The 22,308-nt window shown below is 40.9% G+C and overlaps 1 protein-coding gene across 2 annotated transcripts in view; it reads right to left on the bottom strand.

Annotated features, from left to right (window-relative positions):
- The window catches only part of fto (FTO alpha-ketoglutarate dependent dioxygenase), a 137,519-nt gene that overhangs the window by 101,404 nt on the left and 13,807 nt on the right, over nucleotides 1-22,308 (bottom strand). For both annotated transcript variants that reach the window (XM_081605403.1, XM_008405567.3), the window contains exons 2-6: nucleotides 11,269-11,346; nucleotides 10,150-11,167; nucleotides 5,301-5,426; nucleotides 1,795-1,874; nucleotides 1,194-1,337 (exon numbers count right to left, since the gene is read on the bottom strand). In XM_081605403.1, coding sequence (XP_081461529.1) covers nucleotides 1,194-1,337; nucleotides 1,795-1,874; nucleotides 5,301-5,426; nucleotides 10,150-11,167; nucleotides 11,269-11,346 — 1,446 coding nt within the window. The remainder of the gene's footprint in view (nucleotides 1-1,193; nucleotides 1,338-1,794; nucleotides 1,875-5,300; nucleotides 5,427-10,149; nucleotides 11,168-11,268; nucleotides 11,347-22,308) is intronic.

The raw sequence follows: 22,308 nt of genomic DNA, 5'->3' as shown, positions 1-22,308 counted from the left end.
AAAGAGCTTTAACCTGCCATTAAACAAATCCCAGAATGAGCTAAAACTCTCATGATGCAGAAAAAAAACACTAAGATCAGTTAATGAGAAACTATTAAAGCTACCATAGTCCCTTAAAACAATGTGCTTTATCAAGAGTTTATGAAACAGACGTCAGAGTTGGGCTAAAAACAATATCATAATCCTTGAACATCTTAGAAAGAAGATAGTGATCAAAGATGGAGGGAGCTAAATACAGGAGCATCCTAAAAAACAACCAGGAAATACATTTTAACGGAGGCTCTCCATCTTATGTGACTGAGTTTGAGCTATTTTACAAGGAAGTCAGAAAAGGTCAGCGCTGCAAGGTGGGTCTACAAATTATCATTTAAGTGGTTGAACCCAAACAAATGCCACATGTTTTTTTTCTTTATCACAATTTCAATAACATAAAACCTCAAGAAAATACACTGAAGTTTGTTGTTGCAATTTAGCAGAATGTGAAACTGTAAATGTCCAATAGAATTAAGTGTTTTAGGTGAAACTGAATGGCCCAAAAAATGCTGAAAAATAAAACCATCAGTTTCGCAGACTGATGGATAGGTAATCTAAACTGCCTCATTTGTAAGATTCCTGTCTCAACTTCTTTCTCATGCAGAACATTAAGTCAACAAAAAAGATTATAACGTATGTATGTGCACTGGATTTACATACGTCACAAGGGTTTATATCCATTCGACAGAAAAAGCACAAATATATGTTTGCGCTAATACATTTGCTTCCTTAATTAGACGCTTATCCCTGTAATTTTCAGAGAACGCCTTCAGTGTATTCAACAACAATTTCTGCTGTCCGGATTAAATCATCCTCATCATCTTATTTGCAGATGGATCTTCATTGTTTTGAACCTGCTTGCGGTACCAGATGGGTGGGGATTAGAGCTTTGGGGCCACTCAGACAGAATCAGAGAGGTTCACAATCAAAAATTAATAAATGTGAACTCTTGAAGACAATGCCATTCTGCACATTTTGTCTGGCACAAATCCTGCTAATTTGAATATTTCCATTTTGAACAAATTCAAATGCCTTTCTAAAACTTTAAATTAAATAAACAGCTACTAACCATCCAAGGTGTACACACAGGAAATGAAAAACAAGTAAATGTATGTATTCATGTGCGCTTGAAGGTTAACACGTAACCACCGTGGCCCCACCTCATTGTGAATCTCCTCACAGTGCTGTAATGCTGTCGGCTGAAGGGTCATCAGGCTGTGGGAGCCCGTCTCGGGGTCAGTGTGCAGGTTGGACAGGGCCTCCTGGCACCGTGACTGGATGTAGGTCAGGGTCCCCTTAGAACACTGATAGGAACGAGACCAGTGTCACAAACAACGCCACGACACGGAGGAGCTACACAAGGTTATTAATCAAATGAGGCTTTGAAAAAGCTGATAATGTACGTCAAAAAAATTTTAAACAATCGATATTTTCTCTCTCTTTTTTTTTAATAAATTTTAATTTAACAAAGGTTTAATACAAAAAACATCTCAAATTATATTTGAGATAAAAAAAAATGTTAAATTGTGTAAAAATAAGTATAAAAAAGAAAATCGGAGAGGGTAATAAATAACTAATTAAAAAGTAGAGACATTTTATTTTATAAAATTAAAATAAGGTATGAATAAATGTTAAAAAATTTTTTTAAAAAAGCAAATCTTCAGGGAAATCAATCTTTATTTAATAATAATTGTGTTACTTAGTAAAACTAGCAGCAAGTTACATGGTATTTTCAGAGCAAATAAAAATCTAACGTCTCACCTCGGCCACTCTGTGAGTCGAGCTGAAGCGTGCCGTTTCTCCAGCGAGGACGCAGTGCTGGTGGGTGCTGTTCAGGTCATCTGGCAAAAACAACAAGCAGAAAAAAAACCCATCAGCACAACAACCGACATCGTCGCTGCAAACCACCAAACCAGGAAGCACGATGCCAATCCTCGATGCTGAAAGGAGCATATTGATGTGGAATTGATTGTTAATGGGAATAAAAGGGAGATATTACAACAGAAAAACAGATGAAAAGCGAACAGTGAATTAGACTAAATCAACTTGTACACTCGGACAGATTCCCATCGGCCCAGCATCGACTCAGATAGAGGGAAGAGCACTGTAATATAATTTTTAATTACCAAACAGAACCAGATCGCACTCAATCTGTCAAGATGGAAGCGCCATACCAGCAAACATTTGTCCAATATCACACAAGCTTTACAGTGAGGCCTTAGCGCTGTTTCCTGTGTATCCCGCCATGTGTTTCTTTGTGTGTATAGATGTTTCTCAGCTCTGCCATTATTTGCCTCCTACCAATAATTAATTTAGCCATGACAGAGCTGTCATTCACAGCACATGTGCATATTTACACCCGCCTTGAGCAAGAGTACACCAGCTAATGCCTGTGATTTGAAAGTCAAACAGCCAAATGCTTTAGGAAGAAGATATTATTGTTTGGTGGAAGGATGGTGGGGGGGAACAAAAAGAAGAAGAAGACGACGACAAACAAAACAACTTGCCGGTGTTTTCTTCACCCTGATGAGATTGTGAAGGATTAGGTCTCTGGGCAGAATTACTCTGCGTCTTTAAAACTGTTTATATCCAATAACAAATTATCTCCATCAATCTGCTCTTTTCCTGGCGCCTCTAATGCAGCCAGTGGGATCAGGAGGGAGTCGAGGCAAACTCGATAACTGTAATAAATATTTATCTTTCTTTCAACCCCTGTGCCTGCTGCCACTTGTCCTCCTTTTCCAGGAAGCAGGCTTTTAAATATATTGGGTCAACTCTTTTCTGCAGTTCCCCCCTGTGCAATGGGAGCTGGAAATCAGATTATTGAACAGACCCGGTGTCAAGACTTGCATTGTTCTTTTTTAACCACTGAAATTCCATTTGGGCGGAAATGATGGTGATTCAATTTGCCTCCAGCAGCTTAGACATTAGCAGTTCAAAGGGGCCAGCCGCCGACAAATGGTGCTGAAATTATATAATGGCGTATGTGGTTATACACCATTGTAGTTTCCTTTTAATACAGCAAAACTACTTATCAAGGGGTGTATGTCACCAAAAAACACAAGTACAATATATTTTAACACCCGCTTTAGTTGTGTCTGCCTCGAATGTGAGGATTTCGGATTAGGGAGGGGTGCCGTGCCTAAGAATTGCATGCGTGATGCATTTTTGAGCAATGCGAGTTCTGAAAATTTATAGCTGAGCGCATGTGTTGGAGCGCCATGCCAAGTGTTTCATTCAGGTAGGCCGACAAAGCAACAGACGGCCGAGAAAGGCGCGAGCTGCTATCGTGGTGGAGCAGTCGGCCTCTCAGGGGCGTACTCACCAAGTGGAGCATAAATCCCCACTGATCCGCGACAGTCAACTCCCATTAGAATGGTCTGCACAGCAGCCCATCTCTCTATTATCATGGCTGGCGTTAAACTGACAGTTTTATTGTAAATCTCCTGCTGAAGAAGGTCGGTTCGGAGCCCTGTCGAGCTAAATATTGGCAGACAGTGGCGCTCCATGATAAAAACAATCAAATGATCCTATTTCTGCTTATTTGTTTGTGGTGAATTTAAAAGTTCACTTTATAGGAGGTTAACCACCTAATTTGGTTTTATGCTTTATAAATATGCCTATTGTCGAAATATTTTATGATGATGCAGATGGCTCTGGAAAGCAGATTCCCCCCAGCATGAAGCAATTTACTGCCTGTGTCCCTCTGCACTTATTAAAAAGTCCATTATACAAATGAAAAATCTGGCTTAAAGTGGTAGCAACTCAATTACCAAAGTAAATGTTGGTGTGGCTACTTTACTACCCAATATCTTTTAAAGATCTCTCTTAAAAATAAAAAAAAACAATCAAAAAAAAAACAATCAATAGATCTAAAGATAGTTTTAGAGACTGATTACAGATAGACAAAAAACTTTGGTAGCAGAAAAAAAAACTCAGCATGATCTTACTACTACCATGCATGGCAGTTGTTAAGTCCAAATTGTTTAACCTTTAGTGGAACATTTTTCCAAGTTATTGTCAGGAAACCAACAAATTTAAATGGACTTCACCTTGTTTGGTAAGAAGAGCGCTGCAATGTTTAGTCAAAATGATGCAATAACTTTGCCAGAGGATTAAAGAAGAATGTACTTCCCGTTAAACTTGCTAAGGAACATTTAATACAAACTTGGTAGGGGATGTATGCATATATTTGAGCCTGTATCAATAATTGTGGCATTACGGTGAAGCGAGAAAGTCTACGATAAAGTGTCAAAAATCTGTTTCTCACATATGAAGGTGAATTGATAACATTTTGAAAACAAGAGCATCATCAGAAAAGCTAGGTCACTGCCAATCACTGCAGTATCATACATGGTTGCACTTAATAACATTATGACAAAAAATGTCTGAATGACAGAAATTTCAAAAATTTGAATTTCAGTGCTTTACAAGCAACATTTATCAAGCTTGTTGTGATGGACTGTTGTTTGTTTCTAAGTAAGACCCTTACAAGTAGACCTGTAAGGTTTTACATATAGCACCAAACAAAATGTATGTCTTGTCAATCTTAGTAATAAAATTAAAGAGTAAATCTATACTAAAATATGAGAAATTATCAAGCAGAGAAATAGAATATTTACTAAAGAAGGGTGCCTTTATAAAATAATAAATCCCCGTCATCCATCCAAGCAGGACTCCTCACTTCTTGTACATCTGAACACATACAGGCCTCTGCTGTGATGTGGATAAATGTCCTTGCACTCAGAAAATATGAGCGAGCCTGGATGGGCCCAGGGGACCAAAAAAAAGGAGGGTGGAGGTGTCTGCCGCAGCCAAAAGCATTAAGCCATGATTTACACCCCTGTGGCTTGCTGTCTGTTCTCCCCATAGAGACGTAGTCAGCAATGGGTCACAGGACTTCAAAAAATAACATTTGGTTTTCCTAACCTCTCTAATGCACACAATTTCATGGAACCTTAAAGCCCTGTGTTCAGGGCCAAGAAACCTCTCTTTTACTCACTCTGTCTCCTTTACAAGCACACACACGCACCCATACACACACACGCAGTGCCTCAGTTCCATTTCTCTCACAGAGAGAATTAGAAATATGAGGGCAGCAGAGAAAAAGTGCGAGTGAAGTACATCCCGCTGCTTTGGGTCATTTGGGACAAGGTACAAGAAAACACTAAAACCCAGAGTAATGAAAGTCTCCTCTTCTCGTATTCAGACATGGTGGTGAATGCATGTTAACATGTGCATGCGTGTTTTCGGAAGAGCCTCAGTACCTCTCATGTAGTAGCAGTCTCCGGACTCCAGCGGCAGCATCAGGCCAGGTGTGTGGATGTCCCAGGCCACCTTCAGGCCGATCCTCCAACATGACTTCTCCACGCTGCTGCCTTCGCTGCACTCACCTGCCGGTCACACACATCCCACTTCACTGCAGTATTTAAATACAGCGCCTCACCAAAGGAAACCTTGGCACATATGATCCTGCTACAACTACAAACTTTAATGGGTTTATTGCAATTTTATGTGATAGCCCAGCAAACAGCAGAACATCACTGTGAAGTGGAAGGAAATTAATATTTTCAAATAAAAATCTGAAGTGTGCCAACCATATGGATTCAAAGTCCCTTGGTTAATACTTTGTGGAACCATATTTTATTGCCCGTTCCAGTCGTTATGCTGCTGGAAGGTAAACCCCCCCAGTCTCAAGTCTTTTACAGTCTCTAACATGTTTGCCGTGTACAGTATTTAATCAATTCTAATACCCATAATACATAAGTACGTTTGGATTTGTAGGGAGCATAATGAATAATTGGTGGGTCAACAGATTCTCCCACCTGAGCTGTGACTCTCTGTATCCCATTCAGATTTATAACAGACATTTCGGATTAATTGGTCGGTTTTCAGTCATGTCATACTCTTTTGGTGAAACAGTATTTTGTGAGGATATTCAAGGCTTGAGATTTATTATCTAAACCTGCTTCAAATTTCTCCACAACTTTATCCATGACTTGTCTTGATGTCTTGCTTGGTCGTGGTTTTATTTAGACTGAGTTTATCTCAAGGCAACATTTGGATTTTTATTTTTAACAAATATTAGAAACCATGCATAATTTCCTTTCTATTTCACATCTCCTCTGCGCTGGTCAATAGGCCTGTCATGGTAACAAATTTTTCTGGACAATAATTATCAATGCAACCAGCGATGATTCTGTTCTTTTTGTTACCATTTACAAGTAATATATAGATAACGGAATAACAATGCAAATTTGCCCCCTCAAGCACCAATAAAATGTAATTTTCTAAAGAACACAACACTGGAACTGGAAGATATTTTAAATATCCAATATAAAATACAAAGACCAAAAACGATACATAAAACGGGAATAACAAAAGACATACAACCGAAACCGTAAATAAAATGGATCATAAAGTCTCTGTACACCAAACATATTATCGGTATGTAAATAATGAAACCCGTTTTATTATGGTGTTAATTAATTACACTTGTAACAGGCTTACTGGTTAACCACCTGAAATCCTGATTAAATATATCATGTTACTGTGATTGTAAAGAAAACTAATAAGTTTAGTTTTGAACTACAACAGTTTTTTTCTCAAAGGATGCAGCGGAAAACAGTACTACTCCATGAACACGCATCAGCACGGCCATAAAATAACATTAAAAACTATATTGAGAATTAACATGATAAAAGTCTGGACTGTGGCGATTAAATCAATACCACCCAAACAATGGATATAAGATGTAAGGCCTTGTCTCCAGAACGTGAGAATCACTTAACAACCAAGCAAAGATGATACGTGTTTCTGTGGTTATAACTGGCTGTTAGCACAGGATCTTTATGCTACCATTATGCTGTGCAAGAGGAAATAGTTGGATAAAAGCCCCTGATGTTGTTTGGTGAGTGTGCGAGGGTATGTGATATTCCTGTTGCTGAACCCGTTCACTGATACCACCTCCCCCGTTCTTCCCTCACTCCCTCAGTTCTTACACAGCATCCTAGGAAAACAAGATTTGGCTTGGCCGGCCGACACCCTTCAGCAAAATCAATACTAAAGTCTTTCTGGGCCTCTCTGCCCCGTGGCTGCCTTTTCCTTTGCTCAGCAAGGATAAATAGTAACTTAATTTCCAGCCATTGTGCTCTGAGAGCCAGCTAATGACAGGACTCCCAGAAGGCCTTGGGAATGGTGCAAGCCCATCCTCTGTGCCGGAAAACACTCAGTCGTGGCAGATTCCTTTGGATCGGAGCGGCCAGGAAAAAAAATCACGTCTCTGCAGTCTGCAGTTCTTCAGGTCAAAGGAAATAACGAGGTGAGGCAGCCGAGACAGAGAAGAAAATTTCCCACCCGAATCTCAAAAGGTGTAACAGAGAGAGCGCATCTGCATTCCTAATGATTACAGCAAACTGCATTGTGTCCTTTTAGGATGAGGCCTCTAAAAGCACAGCCTGGCTCTGGTAAGTCTCATCTCAACTGGAACACAGTTGTGTTTCGTTCTCATCAGAGTATCCCCACCAAAGTTTGGAGCTGTGGGGTCATCCAGAGCTGGAACTTGGAAGGTGTCATGTTTGAAGCCAGTGTTCACAGGGTCAGAGTTGAAATGGTCCTTAACGAATTAGGAAAACAGACCTTTAGAGCAGGTGTTGCTCCATATGAAAGGTCAATGCAGCCCAGCTCAGAAATGTGTCAGGAATCAATCAGAACCACACCTGTGTGGCACTGCAAACGTACAACTTGGAGACACAGAATGCAGGAACGTCCCAGCTCTAAAGTTTACAAACACTGGACCATCAGCTAAAAGTACCCATAACCCTTGAACTTTATTACATTTTAACAAAAAAAAATCTCATTGTATTACATAGGATTTTTAGGTGATAAGCCAATACAAACATAATTATTAAGCATGAAGTGAAAATTAAATGTTTCAAAAGTGTGATATGGATTTTGACTTATCCACCTTTACTCTGATACCTCAGATTAAAATCCAGTGACTCGTATCGCCTTCAAATGTAAGGAGCAAATTCAGTCTGAATGTATGTCATTTAAATATCAGTATAAATGCATTTGCTCTGTTACCAGATTCTGGGGTTTGTAATAGGAAACTAGAGAACAAAAAGCATCATAAAGATTAAGGGACACACAGAAGAAGTCAAGGATAATGTTATAAAACGACATCCCTTGGGTGAGATTTGAACATTTCACAGAGAACAGTAGATGACTCCATGCAATGCATCTAGTTCCCACTGTGAAACATGGTGTCAGCAGCACAGTCCTGTGGGATTTACACGACTAACAAGCTAGTCAGAATTGATGGTTTGATGGATGGGGTTAAAACATCAGGCTGTAAAAGACTTGAGATTAGGCAGCAGTCTCACCATCTCTAAACGTCCAGCCTGAGCAACAGTCAAGGCATGTTCATGTGTTAGAATGACACATGACTACGACGTCCCGTAGAGAATCTGTGACCTGAAAATTGCTAATGAGACTGAGCTCGGGATATTTTGCAAAGAAAAATGTGCAAACATTTCAATGTATAGGTATGCAAATCAGACAGAAATGTTTCAGAAAAGTTAAATCTGTAAATGCAATAAAAGGTGGTTGTAAAAAGTAATAATTAAATATATTCTGATATTTTAAAAGCACAAAAATTACACAGCTCTTTCTAGAACTTGACAATATCTCCAATAAAATGTGCTTTTAGATGTGTGGTGTCCTACAGTTTGTTTTGTATCTGATCTAAAAAGCAAAGTTCTCTGTATCCCCTTATCAAGTCAATCAGCAAACACTATTAGCTCTTGAGAGAGTATGCATTCGGTAATTAGGAGACATCGTATTATCCGAATGGTACAGTCTAGGAACACTTATCAAAGCAGGGCTCATTATTCCATATCAGATAATTGCACATCGATCATTTCTCGGGGAAATGATTTAGATGAGATGTAGCGCCTGCGATAAGGCCTGTTTGTTAGACTGCGCCATTGAGCCGACGTTAAGGGCTCAGATTCAAATGTCTGTGATCTCCCAACGCACAGGCAGCGATAAGACTGTCAGCGGCGAACTGGTGATGACATTTGATAATGCCCTGACACTATCACAGAGATGGATCTGATGGTTGCCTCACCAGAGGCCATGTCTACAGCTGCTGCAGCGGGGCTGCAGGGCCTTCATACACAAGGTTACCTGCATCTGATCCACCACACAGCAATAGAGATAAGTGACTTAGATGATTGTTAAACTGGAAGAGGAATATCATTCTTCATGTTAAGTATTAAAGTAAAAATGTATTCAGAAGCTAGATTTAGAATTAAATCTAGCCTTTTACATCCATTATCAATTTTAGTAGCATTACATGCACTTCAAATACAATACAGATGCATTTCAGTAAATTATAATAGTATTAAAAATGTAATTTATTTGAGTTATTCAAGTCAATTTTCTAAGAAATTATTACAATACAACAGACAGCAGATCAAAAGTGATATTTTTAATACCCTAATGGCCGTGTAATTATCTACACGATCATGAGGGAGAATGCTAGCTTGGCATTTGTCCAGCAGGTAAGCCATAAAGTCCAATGCTGAAGAAGTCCAGGCTGTTCACAGCGTGCTTTAGTGAAGCATGTTAATGGAAAGCTTAGTGGAAGGAAAAAGTGTTGTAGAAAAGGGCGCTCTAGCGAGAGCTGAAAGGATTAAGTTCTTTCCATTAAGACACTTCTGAAACTGAGACCACATCAGAAGCATCTCACTGCAGCTAAAAAGAAAAAGAAATACCATGTTGCTGAGTCAAGGCTTCAATGGTCTAGAGACTAAAAGCAGAAAGGCTCAGAATCCAAACTGCTTGAGGTCCGATAGTCTTTCTGCCACAGCACATTGATACAGTAATTTATAGACATATAAAGGTCAAACTTTTCTGCACTAAAAGTCATTTTTCATTGATTTTACGTTGTTATGAATTTCATGAGAAACTAAATTTATGCATTTTATTAACCATCAAAGTAATACATTATGAATACATACATTTCACTTTTTGAATTGAATCCATAGAATAAAATCATTAATTATATTCGATTTTACTGAGATTAACTCCTATATTTTACTTTAAACTTACCTTTGTCGTCATGACAACTATAGTTGTAAACAGCCACTGGTGAATGAGTGATGAGGTTCTCATCGTGGTGCCACCCTACCGCCATTTTCCCCATGCCGTAGTACGGCTCCTCCTTGAGGTGGCTCATTTGTGTGGGGTCCATGTAGTTCAGTAAGGTGACATTAAACTTGACTGGACCGGTGCACACCTGGGGAGGACTGGGCTGCGAACAGCCCAGCCCACCTGCAAGTTCCTCTTTATCCTGAATGTGGTAATCTGACAGGCTGTGCTTTAGCTGAGCCACAGGCTTCTCCTGAGCCTCTAGTCCCACGGGATCAGGCTTTGTCCCACTGAAGGCCTCCGTCGTCCAGCCGGGGCATTTTCCTTCGCTGTGCTCTGAAACTCCTGCAAAACTACCTTCACTCGGTTTGACTTGGGAGGACTCGCCCTCCTCAGTCTCCCACCCCGCTTCTTGTTTCGACCCAGAGCATCCTTCTTCGCTGTGCTTGGACTCAATGTCCCACTCCTCGCTGTGCTTGGACTCGGTGTCCCCCTCCTCGCTCTGTCTGGACTCCGAATCCCCTCCTTCACTATTCTTGGAGTCGTCACTGTGTTTGGACTCTGTCTCACCCTCTTCAACTAGTTTTGCTTCCCCTTCGGCCTTCATACATTGTGAAAACTGGTCTCCCTCCTTCAGTTGAGACACATCAGAACAGAGGAATGTGTTAAGCTCCCACAATGCTTTGCAAGCGTCCCTCAAATCGGGATCACAGCAGTTTTGTCCTTTAACCTCGGCGTCCTCGCTGTGCCAGGGGATGGCAAAGAGCCGCGTGTCCAGATATCGGTAGGTGTGGCCGGGATCACCCAGCAGCGCTCGCGACACGGCGGTGAACACGTCTCGGTCGCGGACGCGGACCAGATCCTTCAGGAGACAGCCCTTCTTTCTGAGGGTGAGCAGAGCCGCCTGGACTCGGCTGTGGAGCTCAGCAGGAAGCGAACACGATTTCCTCAACACCAAGCCAGAGTAGCTGGAATCCCACTGAAAATACAAAGAAACAAGGGCCTTACATAATCAACATCTCTATCTGTATAATTATTCATAACTATTTTGTCACAGTTAAAAAAGTAAGAGCAACTCACCAGTTGCTGAAAACCTCGATCTGAAGGTCCCAGAAAAGGGATCTTCTGGTCTCCCAACTCCTGCAGTAGCCTACGCCTCTGTGGAAAACAGATCAGTGAAAGAAACTTGACAGGGTTGTTTCCGAATAGAACGGTGGTTCTTAACTTGTTTGAAAGCACAGTAAAAATCTGTTTTGCATAAGTAAACTGAAAGAAACAGTAAAACAATTATCCAATCAAGATGAGAAATCAGAAAACTAAGATGTACAGAATGCCTCATATGTATTGGGGTCATATACAGCAGAAACATATTGTACTAAGAATTATTTAAAAAGTCAGTGAGGGGAAAAAAATCCAATATTAAGAAATTATTGTTTTTTTTGTTGTTTTTTTTAGTTTGGTGTAAGAAAAAATACAACACAAACAGTTAATGGCACCCCCAGCAATTCCTACCAAATATTTAAACATTTGCATTTTCGTAAATAATTCTCATATTTTCTCAAGATTTGCAATGAGTAATTAATTCCTGTAACATGACACGACACAGAAGGGAAAGACAAGGAAACAGGCCATTAAAGTAAGGCAGATGTGAGTTTATCTTCATAAGTCAGCAACATTCTACTATAATCATCATCAAGTTTTTTTCCTACAGCACATTTCAGCAGCAAGGTAGTTCAATGCAATGAACCAGCATGGACTAGAAAAACAGAACATAGTGACATCTTGGGGTCACCAGGTCACTATGCCAACCATTAAAAGCTATCCAGATGCCATGTGAGTGTGTGGGTTCTGTCCTTCCATCACAAACAGAGTAATGTAGGTCAGTAAACACCACCGGTACTTTAAACGGGAACTATGTGTTCTGTCAGATGATGCTAAGATTGAGCTTTTTGAACCAACTCCATTTTGGTCTGGCGCAAAATAAAGGACGACTTTTTGGAAATCCCCCCTATGTCTACTATTATTATTATTATTATTATTATGTCTAATACCCTAGGAAAATGGTGAGAGAGCACCGAATCATAAACTCTTAGGAAACGTTCTTAAATAAAACGTCTGGTGTTCTCTTTTAGAGAACTGGAGATGGGTTGTCCTTAGGTCTATCTGCAGGATAATGATCCAACGCATGTGACCACATCAAGACAGAAACGGTTCAACAGACAAGAAAAAAAAAAAAGTCAACCTTCTTCCACTGTTATCCCCACATCTGAATACTACAAAATCCAGCAGAGAGCAGAGAAGACGGAATTAAAGAGCACCCAGGGTTTTGGATGATCTAGAAAAAGTGTGTAAAATGAGGAATGTACCAAAATCCTCGTCTGACCCTGTGAAATGCTATCAGTGAAGCAAGATAGCATTTTTTTGCAAAGTTGTTAAGAAGTTCCCACTGAACCCCCCTCCCCGAACCCCCACAAAGATTAAAAGTCTGATGTATTTTAGATTAAGTCCATAAAAACATATTTGTTTTTACACATTTTACCATTGGGGTTAATAAATGAAGAGGGGCTTTTCGTTGGTCTATGCCCACCGCCGTACCGGACATGAACCTTTCGAGTAAAACGTGTTCAAGGGGGCTACATTCCATTCTGATCCGAAAATCAAACGGCAACCGGCACAAAATACTGCTGACCCAAATAATAATTCTCTGCCTTTCTTCTTCTCTCACAGGAGGAGGATACATGTGCACAGCAGCACCGCATCTGTGTGCATATGTAGACAATCACTCTCCACAGGTGCACACACACTCTGCGTGGTGTTCCTGCAGCAGTGAGGTGAAATGTCACCGGCACACCACTGACTTTTTACATCTTTAAAGATGAATGGCGTGCTCTTCAACAACCAAACATTTGTAACAGTTTAGGGGAAAAAAGGCCGTGTGTATATTTTAGCGACATTTACAGCATGCGTCCAACATTTTGCCTTCACTAATAATGCCAAAGACCTTATGTGGCACGCTGCAGGGAATACGGGAGACAGCTGCCAAAATATTTCCTGAGTTTTAAGAGTGAAATAAAACGTCTTGCTCGTAAACATTACAGTGCGGTTATAAAAAGCTGTGTGTCCCGATTTAAGGGAGAGAGGGATCAGAACCAGGGCAAACAGGGAAGGATTTGAACATTAAAGACAGAAGAGGGTGAAAAAGAAAAGATCCCGATAATGGAGGCCAAGGAAACGGGAGGGCATCTGGTTTAAGGCGGCTGGACGAATTTACCTTCAGGGCTGAATCCTCACCTTAGGCTAAACAACACAACACCTGCTGGAAGTTTTCTTAAAGGATGCATGAGAGCATACAGGCCTTCCAACTTATTCTGGAACAAACAAAAACAGACCTGCAGACAGTTGGAACCTAAAAAAACAAAACAACATACACTATTCATGACCAGGCTGCATTCAAAGGCTTTTGGAAGAAATTGACAACCTGACGCGCATTCATTGGTGTCAAAGTATAACCCATGACAGAGGCTGAAGATATCAAGGTGAGACTCCGGTCGACTCTTGTATGTGTGTTTGTCTATGATTGCAGCCATGTGTTTGGTCAAATCCATATCTTCTCATTCGCATGCTTTTTAACGTATTTATAAGAAATATACTTCTAGCCGGCTTCATCTTTTGTCGAGCAAAGAAAGAGACTCCTATAGACCCACACACACATTTATGAGTTCTCTGAATAATGCACTGCTGGGGTTGCGAGCGTGATGCCTCAGCCTGAAACGCGCACAACCAAAGCTGTCACAAACATGTCAAATACATCGGCCTGCTACGAAATTCCATGGAAAAAAGCCAAAGACAGGAAGTTACCGGAGCCCTCTGAGGCAGATGGACTCTCACAGCATTAGAGAGCTGCTGTGTCTGTCTTCCTGTCTGCATGTCTGCTACTGATTCTAAAAGGGGGGGAGAAAAGAAGTCACAAGGTGCGAAAAAAGGTCTGCGTTTCAACTCAGATCCAAGAAACAAGATTACCAATTTCTATAATACTGTAACGCGGGTGCTTCATGGGAGCAGTGCAAACCGTCTGTGCTAAGTGATATATCTGATGCTTTTTTTTTTTTTTTTAATCTCTCCCTTCCTTGATAGGATTATTCCTTCAGCCGGACTGTTTATCACAGAAAAACATATTAGGTAGAATAGAACTCAATTGGTTTGCTTTGATCTTGGCCTATAAAAGATATCATACTGTGTACCATATATTTAATAATTTCATTTATTTCACATCTGTGACACCCCAGTGGACACTTTCTTCAAAGTGATCCTCACAAAGTAGATTAATGTCCGGTGCTTAGCATCAATAGCTCAGAATAGCCAGATAACTGCACAGCTGCAGGGATAAAAACACCTTCAGTGTGACTTTTGTCTGCCTCGGAAAGGCTACTGGGATAAGAAAAACTGTGTTTGGTACAAATACTGACAGAGGACACCCACTTCCTGGTGGACTTACCATGACTTGGCTAATGCATCGTGAAGCACGGACAAAGCAATAGCGTTTTACCCTTTCCTACTTCTCAATGTCCCGCCCCTTTAATTGCTGTGTCCAACAACAAGTTGCAAATTGGGCTAGTAAAGGATCAAACTAATTATATTTGCCTTAATAATTTTTGGTAAACACAACCATTTTAATGTCTACTTTGATGCTCTGCTGTTAATTCTGTGTTGGTCAAATTGACTGGCACTCTGGCAATTTTTTCACCATCTTCCCAAGTGTCTTCTTTCGGTCCCCCAGTAACAGGTATGACGTCTTTAGAGATGGCTTTGCAACGGACCGCTGTGTTTAAACAGCAAGTTACTGGTATTTGTTAGACACCAGTTTCAGAAGGGATCACTTGGTTCAAAAGTAATGGTGGATCATCAAGTTTGACTAGTTGGCTGTAAAATGTCAAATTCAGAAAGACAGGCTGCCTGTGAGCATCAAAGCAGCTTCCTCCTCGCACCATTTGGCAACAGGTCGAAGAATGTAGGATCCTCATGTGAAGCAACACGGAGCGCAGATGCAGGGTGTGCCTGGTCTGTCAGATGCTTTGTGTTTGTATGCGTGATGGACATAACATCTATAGAAGACTTGTATTAAACTTTAAAATAACAAAAACCTGGAGAAAACATGCGCGCAAAAAAACAGAACGCAGTTCGATCAAATGCCAAATGCTCTTCAGGTAATGGAAGTCATTTCATCTCCACAAAGATCTGCCGTCTCAATTCGTCTGCAAACTGCAAAATCCTTGACCTTTTTCACATTTTATCAATTTAATTAAATGTATTTTGACAATATTTTTTGTAGTTTAAATACGTTATAAAGTGTTTAAGCAGTACAAAAACATTTGCAAGACACCTGACCAAACTTTAAAACTGTATTCTTTTAATGCGTGTCTCTCTAAAACCAACCAAGAAGGACTAGCAGAGTGAAAATGGCGACCCAGTGAGATGGCTAACAGGGCAGACTGGTAAATGGATAACTGGAATGTGTGGGAGCTGACCTCAGCATGGGGGTGTTGGTAATGTGTAACCCCTTCACTTTATACCTTTGTTCACAGAGCAGAAACTGAATTTAAATAGGGACTATGAGAGCCAAAGGGCAGTCAGCAGGATGTTGCTGGAAATATCTTAAAAAAGTTTGTTTCCGGCAACTTCCTTGTTAAAATGTAAATTTTTGGAGACAATGTGTTTTGTCTTGCAATGCATTTACAGATTCTATTCAGCGTGTAGGCCTAGTTTACATCTGCAGGGAATGTTTTATGCAAGTCACCCCATTCAAACTTGCACCCCATTCAAACTTGCACAAACAAAATATGTCAAATGTTATGCAGCTTATCATTCAACTTTTCTCAGAAACACAACAGGTATTGTATATAAGACTTCGGGTTATGCTGAACTCATGAGATTCAGTGACCGTTTTGTATATCTGATGCCAATTTCTGATTAGCAACAAGCAAGGGGAAAAGATTAATATCCCAAGAAATAAGAGTAGGTCTGCCATTAAGCACTGCATACTTTTTCAAATCAGACATCATTCTGTATATATTGACAGACATGTTCAGCATGTGTTCAGAGGGGGGTGCCCAGGTGGCCCGAGCGATGACAAATGGTAGACAGGCGGGCTCCAGTCTGCTAATTGTTGTTGGAGGCTGAACGCTGTGTCGTTGATTTCGCCTCGCGACAGGGCAGCAGGAGACGTGATCATTAATATCAGACCACTTCCATCCATCTACCGGAACAAGAGGCTGGTCGTTTAAAAAGACGACGCTGGGCAGACCTTTCACGTCCTGTTTATAACACTGATCTGAACACATTACCAGAGTGGTGGGGGGGGGGCACTGCCGGCCATTAATTAGGTGTGCACACACACCCACACGATGTGACCACACTTCACATCCGTCTACCAGTCACACCTGCAGGATAACTTACTCTGCCACACACACAAGTAGAAACATGGACGCCTTACGAGCGTATGGGTCATACATCAAAATGTGAAGGGAACTTCTATTGAAACACCTGCAAAAAGCTGCACCAGACAGTTCTGATCCAGAAGGCCCCTCCGCTTTTAAACTAGAGTTGGTGAATTAAGAAATGGAAAAGTGTAAACAAAAAATTGTATTTGATATCATTTATGTCCAATAAATAAAACATTTTGACAGAATAAAACAGTTGAACTAAACACTGTTTAATTTTTGCAAGTAAAACAGAAATAAGTTATGTAATCTAATGTATTTTTAGAGGTAAATACGGTTAACTTTAGCACATTTTAAACCAGATGGGTTTTATATTGGTTCTTATTTTGATTTGCAGATTATTTTTTGTCTCAGTCATGTCCAATGAACATATATTATATTATATGCAATAAAAATGTGTTTAATCTAATTTGCATTGTTTTTTTATACAGAAAATCAAGTTTCCAGGTATACTTAACTGGAAAATCTGCTAAATTACAGTATTGTAGAAAAGCTGAAATACTGTTTATACCAAGTATCTACTGCGTCTACTATGGCTATGCTACCACACATGTCTTGTCCTATTCATCTTTATGTTTACTTTCCATTTTTTTACTTGGGCTACTACTAATTCTGACAGCTGGAGAGAGCGTGGTGAGAGGGAAGGAAGCATCAGGCCTCATCTGTCTTTTTGGACTTTCCATCGTTTTCGATGCACCTGCCAGACTTACAGAAAGACCCAGGTTTCCAGATCAATCATTCAAAAGTATTTACAAATGCACAAAGCCAGACTCAGACAGGTTGGCACATGGCCACTCGCTTTAAGTGCTTTTCAATGTGTCTGCGGTGTCAACATCTATTTCACACTTATCTACACCTCAAAGGAGGGGGGAAAGATGCTTCTCTGACCTTTAGCAAGTGTCAAATCTGGAGAGAAGAATAGAAGGAAAGAAGAGAAGGAAAATAAAGGGATTTAAGAGATCTGTTGATGTATGGCATACCCAACTTTTTTTTTATTTATCCGGGAAAGATTGACTGAGCATGTTCTTTATCGGAAACATACGCTCTCCCTCAAAGTATTTCACACGAAGAAAGCTGCACTACATCTAAAGAGTTCCTGTGAACAATAAAACAACCCTTATCCTTCCATGTGACTCACGCTGGCAGAAAACATTTTTCGAAGGGCTTGTTTAGTTTTCTAGCCTCTCCAGGATTCAACCCAGTAGCATTCCTCCTCAAAGAGACAAAATGTGAATGAACCGTTTGGCTAGGACTGCTAATACCCATTTTACCCTAATTGTTAGTTTGCGGCCAGGCCATAATGTTTCCATTAAGATTATGTCGATCGAGGAAAGCTTTTTAGTTTTCACCTTCAAATTACAACTTGCTTGAGGTCAGCTGTTTTCCACCTGGAAAGGCCCGTTTTAATGCAGATACAGTCCCTTGATATTCCGGCTGGGTCCAGTTCAGTGAGGGTGAGGAGTGAGAGGATGGAGGGAGGAAAGAGAGGAGAGGCAGAAGAGCGTTTGATTGAAAGACTGTGATTAGCAGTTTTCAGCGGAGCACCAGGGCCACTGAGTTGTTCTAACAGGGTTGTCGCGTCTCGAGGTGCAGTCAAGGAGAAGTCAGTGCTTTAGAGAGCTCCCTTGATTTCTCCATTCCCCCCCTCCCTCTTTCACTCTCGCCATCCAGCCACACTTTCCCTGGCCCTCCAAAAAAATCAATATGGCTGTGCAAAGTGCAGCCTGGCCCATGGGGAGGGTGAGCTAACTGTAGGGGCTGGATGTCGGGCTTACAACGAGGACAAGAAGCGTCCTCAAGGCCAGTCCCACAGGCAGTGTCAAGGACAAACCAGAGGTCCACAGGACCAAGGCCACCAGAATACCCTTCCTCTCTGCGTCTTGCCTACTTTTAAACTCAGTGTTTCTCTGTTACCTTTGCTAGGCATGGCTCAGCGAGGCAGAAGTGATCAATAACCAGGTGGAGCGTTTAAAATGCCCCGCTCCAGAGGCTGGCGCTACGCTCCTCAGAGTCCATCGGACCTGCACATCACTCAGGGTGGTGACTGGGTGTGCAGCAGTCAGACTTGGTCATTGTAAGGTTTGTGATTTGTGACAGTAAACAATTCAATAGCACTTAGCGATACACAATGTCTGAGGGGTGTAAGGCCAGACTCTTCACACTCGCTGCCATTGTCTCAACATGTCACAGATCACTGGGATTCAGGCAGGTCAAGCAGCTATATAGGCTGAAGCATCTCGGTATTGTATCTTACTCCAAGGCAGCTCTGAAGGTGTTACTACAGCTGCACGCTGCCAGTAACAGAACAGAAACGTCTGAAAACATGTGCTATCATTGTCAACAGCAGTGTTTCTCATTTCCATACAGTAGGCTTGACGACGAAGGAGCTTGTACATAATGTGGATGAAGTGCGCAAGGAGGATTTCAGTCCTGCCGCGTGTCTCCATGAATGAGTGACTGATCACAGTAAAAGTGGCTTGTGCCTCTAATCCGGTACCACTGTTAGACAGAGCAAAGACCCGGCTCTGCGTACAGCCGCATGCGCTGATCAAACCCATCGTGTGACAAGCAACCATTCCAGATGACGGTGATTTCTCAGCTCTGTGTCCTTTCTGCTCCGTATTAGATCATCTTCTGACACTACCGAGTCTGGCATTTCAGCTGGGATAAAGAATGACGCTCAATCCAACCCAAAATGGTTGGGAGTCAAGGGTAAACAAGGGGCTAAGACATGGGAGTTGTGTATAATTGGCTGGCAGCTGTGACCATTATCATGTCGTTTATTATCACCTTATGCTAACCTTTAGATTTGATACAGTGTGTTGTTTGATGAAACAATTTAAAGACAAAATGCATCATTTTAGAACAAAAATACATCAATGAAGCTCACAAATACCAAAGAAAGCCACCAATCTGTTTCAGTTTTCCACGAACAGGCCTTCTACACCTTTAACTTTTCGAAAATTTACAACTATGTTTTTTCCAAAATAAGTTGGATCAACTCTTGAATTATCTGTTGCCCTATTTATTGAATCACATTTTAGCATAGAGTCGTATTACAAAGCAAGTGCAATAGTCCAAGTTTTAATCCTAAACCACTAGAAAAACATATGGCTCAAAACAGATGTCGACTGCACATCTAGGACAGGTCTAATCCCATCTCATGTAATCTTTGACCCAGATAAACTGGCATTATGATGCGACCTGAGATTAATATCAAATTAAGGGGTGAATATCATACTTGTCTGTTTACGCAACACCCAGACTATCTTCTTGGAATCCAGCAGTAGATAAGTTTATTGTAATGGCATTAGTAAAATCCAGAAGTGTAGCAGATGGCACTTGTCTTGCATGAAGAGCTGCCTCTTCTCCATATTTATTTTTCTCTCACTCATTCTGTACAAAGGCAAATATTCTACTAGGAATTGAACATCTTAATCCTTTTCACACTTCACAGTAGCCAGAATGGTGACTGATTAACATTCTGGAGGTCTAGAACCCAGTCATTTGAAAATGTAATTGCAGATGTCACACTGCATGCATGCATTTAGTTTGGGAGTTAATATTAAAGCTCGGAAACATGTCACAAGTCAGGAGGGACGTGGGCAAGCTGGGCCAGAGCCAAGTCACTAAAGCTCACGTTTGCACTGTGTGAAGGGGTAGCAAGCTGTCGCTACCACTCGCTGGGCACCATAGTTACTGTTCACTTCTGCTAATTATTGCAGCCAATCCGAGGGGTTAACGGGGCGGAGCCTGGCCAGACCATGTTACGCGGCATTTAACAGCTGGCTGGAATCGAGGTGAACGCATTACACGCTGCCCCTCATCCAATAAAAATAAAACATCCTGACATCTAAGGTGTACTTAGCATAGAGGAGAGGGAGGAAGTGAAGATGGCAACAAAGAGGCAAAAAGAAGAGGATGTTGAAATGAAAAGGGGGGTGAGGAAGGAGGGGGGCACACCTGATATCGTGATGTCCAAGTGCCACCTAGTGACAGCTCTCTGACTTTTCTGATCTAACAGGCACAACAGAGTAAAGGGTGAGGCAAAAGGATTCAGTATTACAAATGCATGTCAATAAATTAGCAATTGTATTAAATGTGTAGTATAAATGTAACCCAATAAAAAAAAAAAAAAACAACAGTAACACTTAACGGCAAAAAGTGTTGTATAAATGCAAACTAATATAAAGGTTGACCATAAGTTGCACAAGCAACAGGTACCGTTTCAGTATTGCGAAGCAAAGGCCTTTGAGGTTTGTTAGAGGTTTACAAGGCGTAGACTGTAGCTGAACCCAGTGCTTGAAAGTCCTTCATATACGTACAGGACATGAGCTTCAACTCCTGAACAACAGATGAACTAAAAATAAAATCAATTTGTCTACTGCTAAGTGGTCCAAAGTTCTCTTTCAGATGAAAGTACGTCTTCGCATCTCCGTCTTTGCATCTCGTTCGGAAATCAAGGTAACAGAGTCTGAGGGAAGAACGGAGAGGCAGCAAAAGCCAAGGTATTTGTGTTCAGCATAAAGTTTTCACAGTCAGTCGTTTTTTTTTTTTTTTTTTAGAGCCATGTCTGCTGATGTTGCTCCACTGTGTTTAAGGTCGATATAGCAATCTACCAGGACAGACTGACAAGCTTTATGGACATATGCCGAGTTCATTGTCTCACCAGGACTTGTATGTCACCCATTCTGACAAAGGTATGGCAACCTGAGTTAATGACCATATTACTGTGGTTGAATGGCCTAAAAACTGCTATGAAGAAAGATAGTAGACTGAACATTGCAGATTAGCTGAAGGCTCGAAGGGTTCCTTAGCATCTCAGCAGTACCACTCTACCTCCGTACAATAATGCACTGAAAAGGAGCCAACTTAAGGTATTGAGTGGTTGGTAATTTGGTAATTTGTTTATTAGGTTGGACACTTTGGTTTTAAAATTCCTGCTTTCACTGATGTTATGTATTACTCTACATATTTAAAACCTACATTTGTTTTTTTAAGATACATGGAGTCATCATCAAATACATCACTGCTTTTTGGAAAAAAAACATTTTTAAGTAATTTGTAATTTAATGAGATGCCTATATACAAGCAAACCATCCACTCCAAAGAAAAGCAAATGTCAATCAAGTCTCAATTAAACCGTCAACATAACGTATAGATTTATTTATAATTAAAATGGTTATTGCTTAATTATATCTAATCCAAAGAGTCGATCAAGCAAGCAATCAGTCACCTATGTTGAGGTGACCATGTTGTCTGAGCAGTACAGTTGTCTAAGTGAGCCGGTAACACTGCAATGGTAGGCCAGCAGCCCCAAGCTCCTAGGTCCCCTTCCCTCATTAGCTCAGGTATAAATCACACTCTGCTGGTACCCAGAGGTGAGAGGGATGGGAGTGGAGGTGAGCTTGAAATAATGCTTATGTCACGGCAGGTCAGCCCTCCATTATGGCCGTTTCAAAAACTATTAATCTTGCTTGTAGTCAGTGGCCTAGAAATAATTACTTCATCTAACCCATGTAATACAGCATGACCAGCAGTCGAGCTTGGTCAATTTGAGGCTGGGGAGGCAGAGTGGAGGCTGAGATAGGGGGTAGAGTCGCAAATTATCAGGGCCCTGTCT

Source organism: Poecilia reticulata, chromosome 3 (assembly GCF_904066995.2).
Source record: "Poecilia reticulata chromosome 3, P_reticulata-male-v2, whole genome shotgun sequence".
NCBI classification, from domain to species: Eukaryota; Metazoa; Chordata; class Actinopteri; order Cyprinodontiformes; family Poeciliidae; genus Poecilia; species Poecilia reticulata.
The sequence above is the reverse complement of the archived record's forward strand: the minus strand, read 5'-3'. Positions and strand labels throughout refer to the sequence as shown.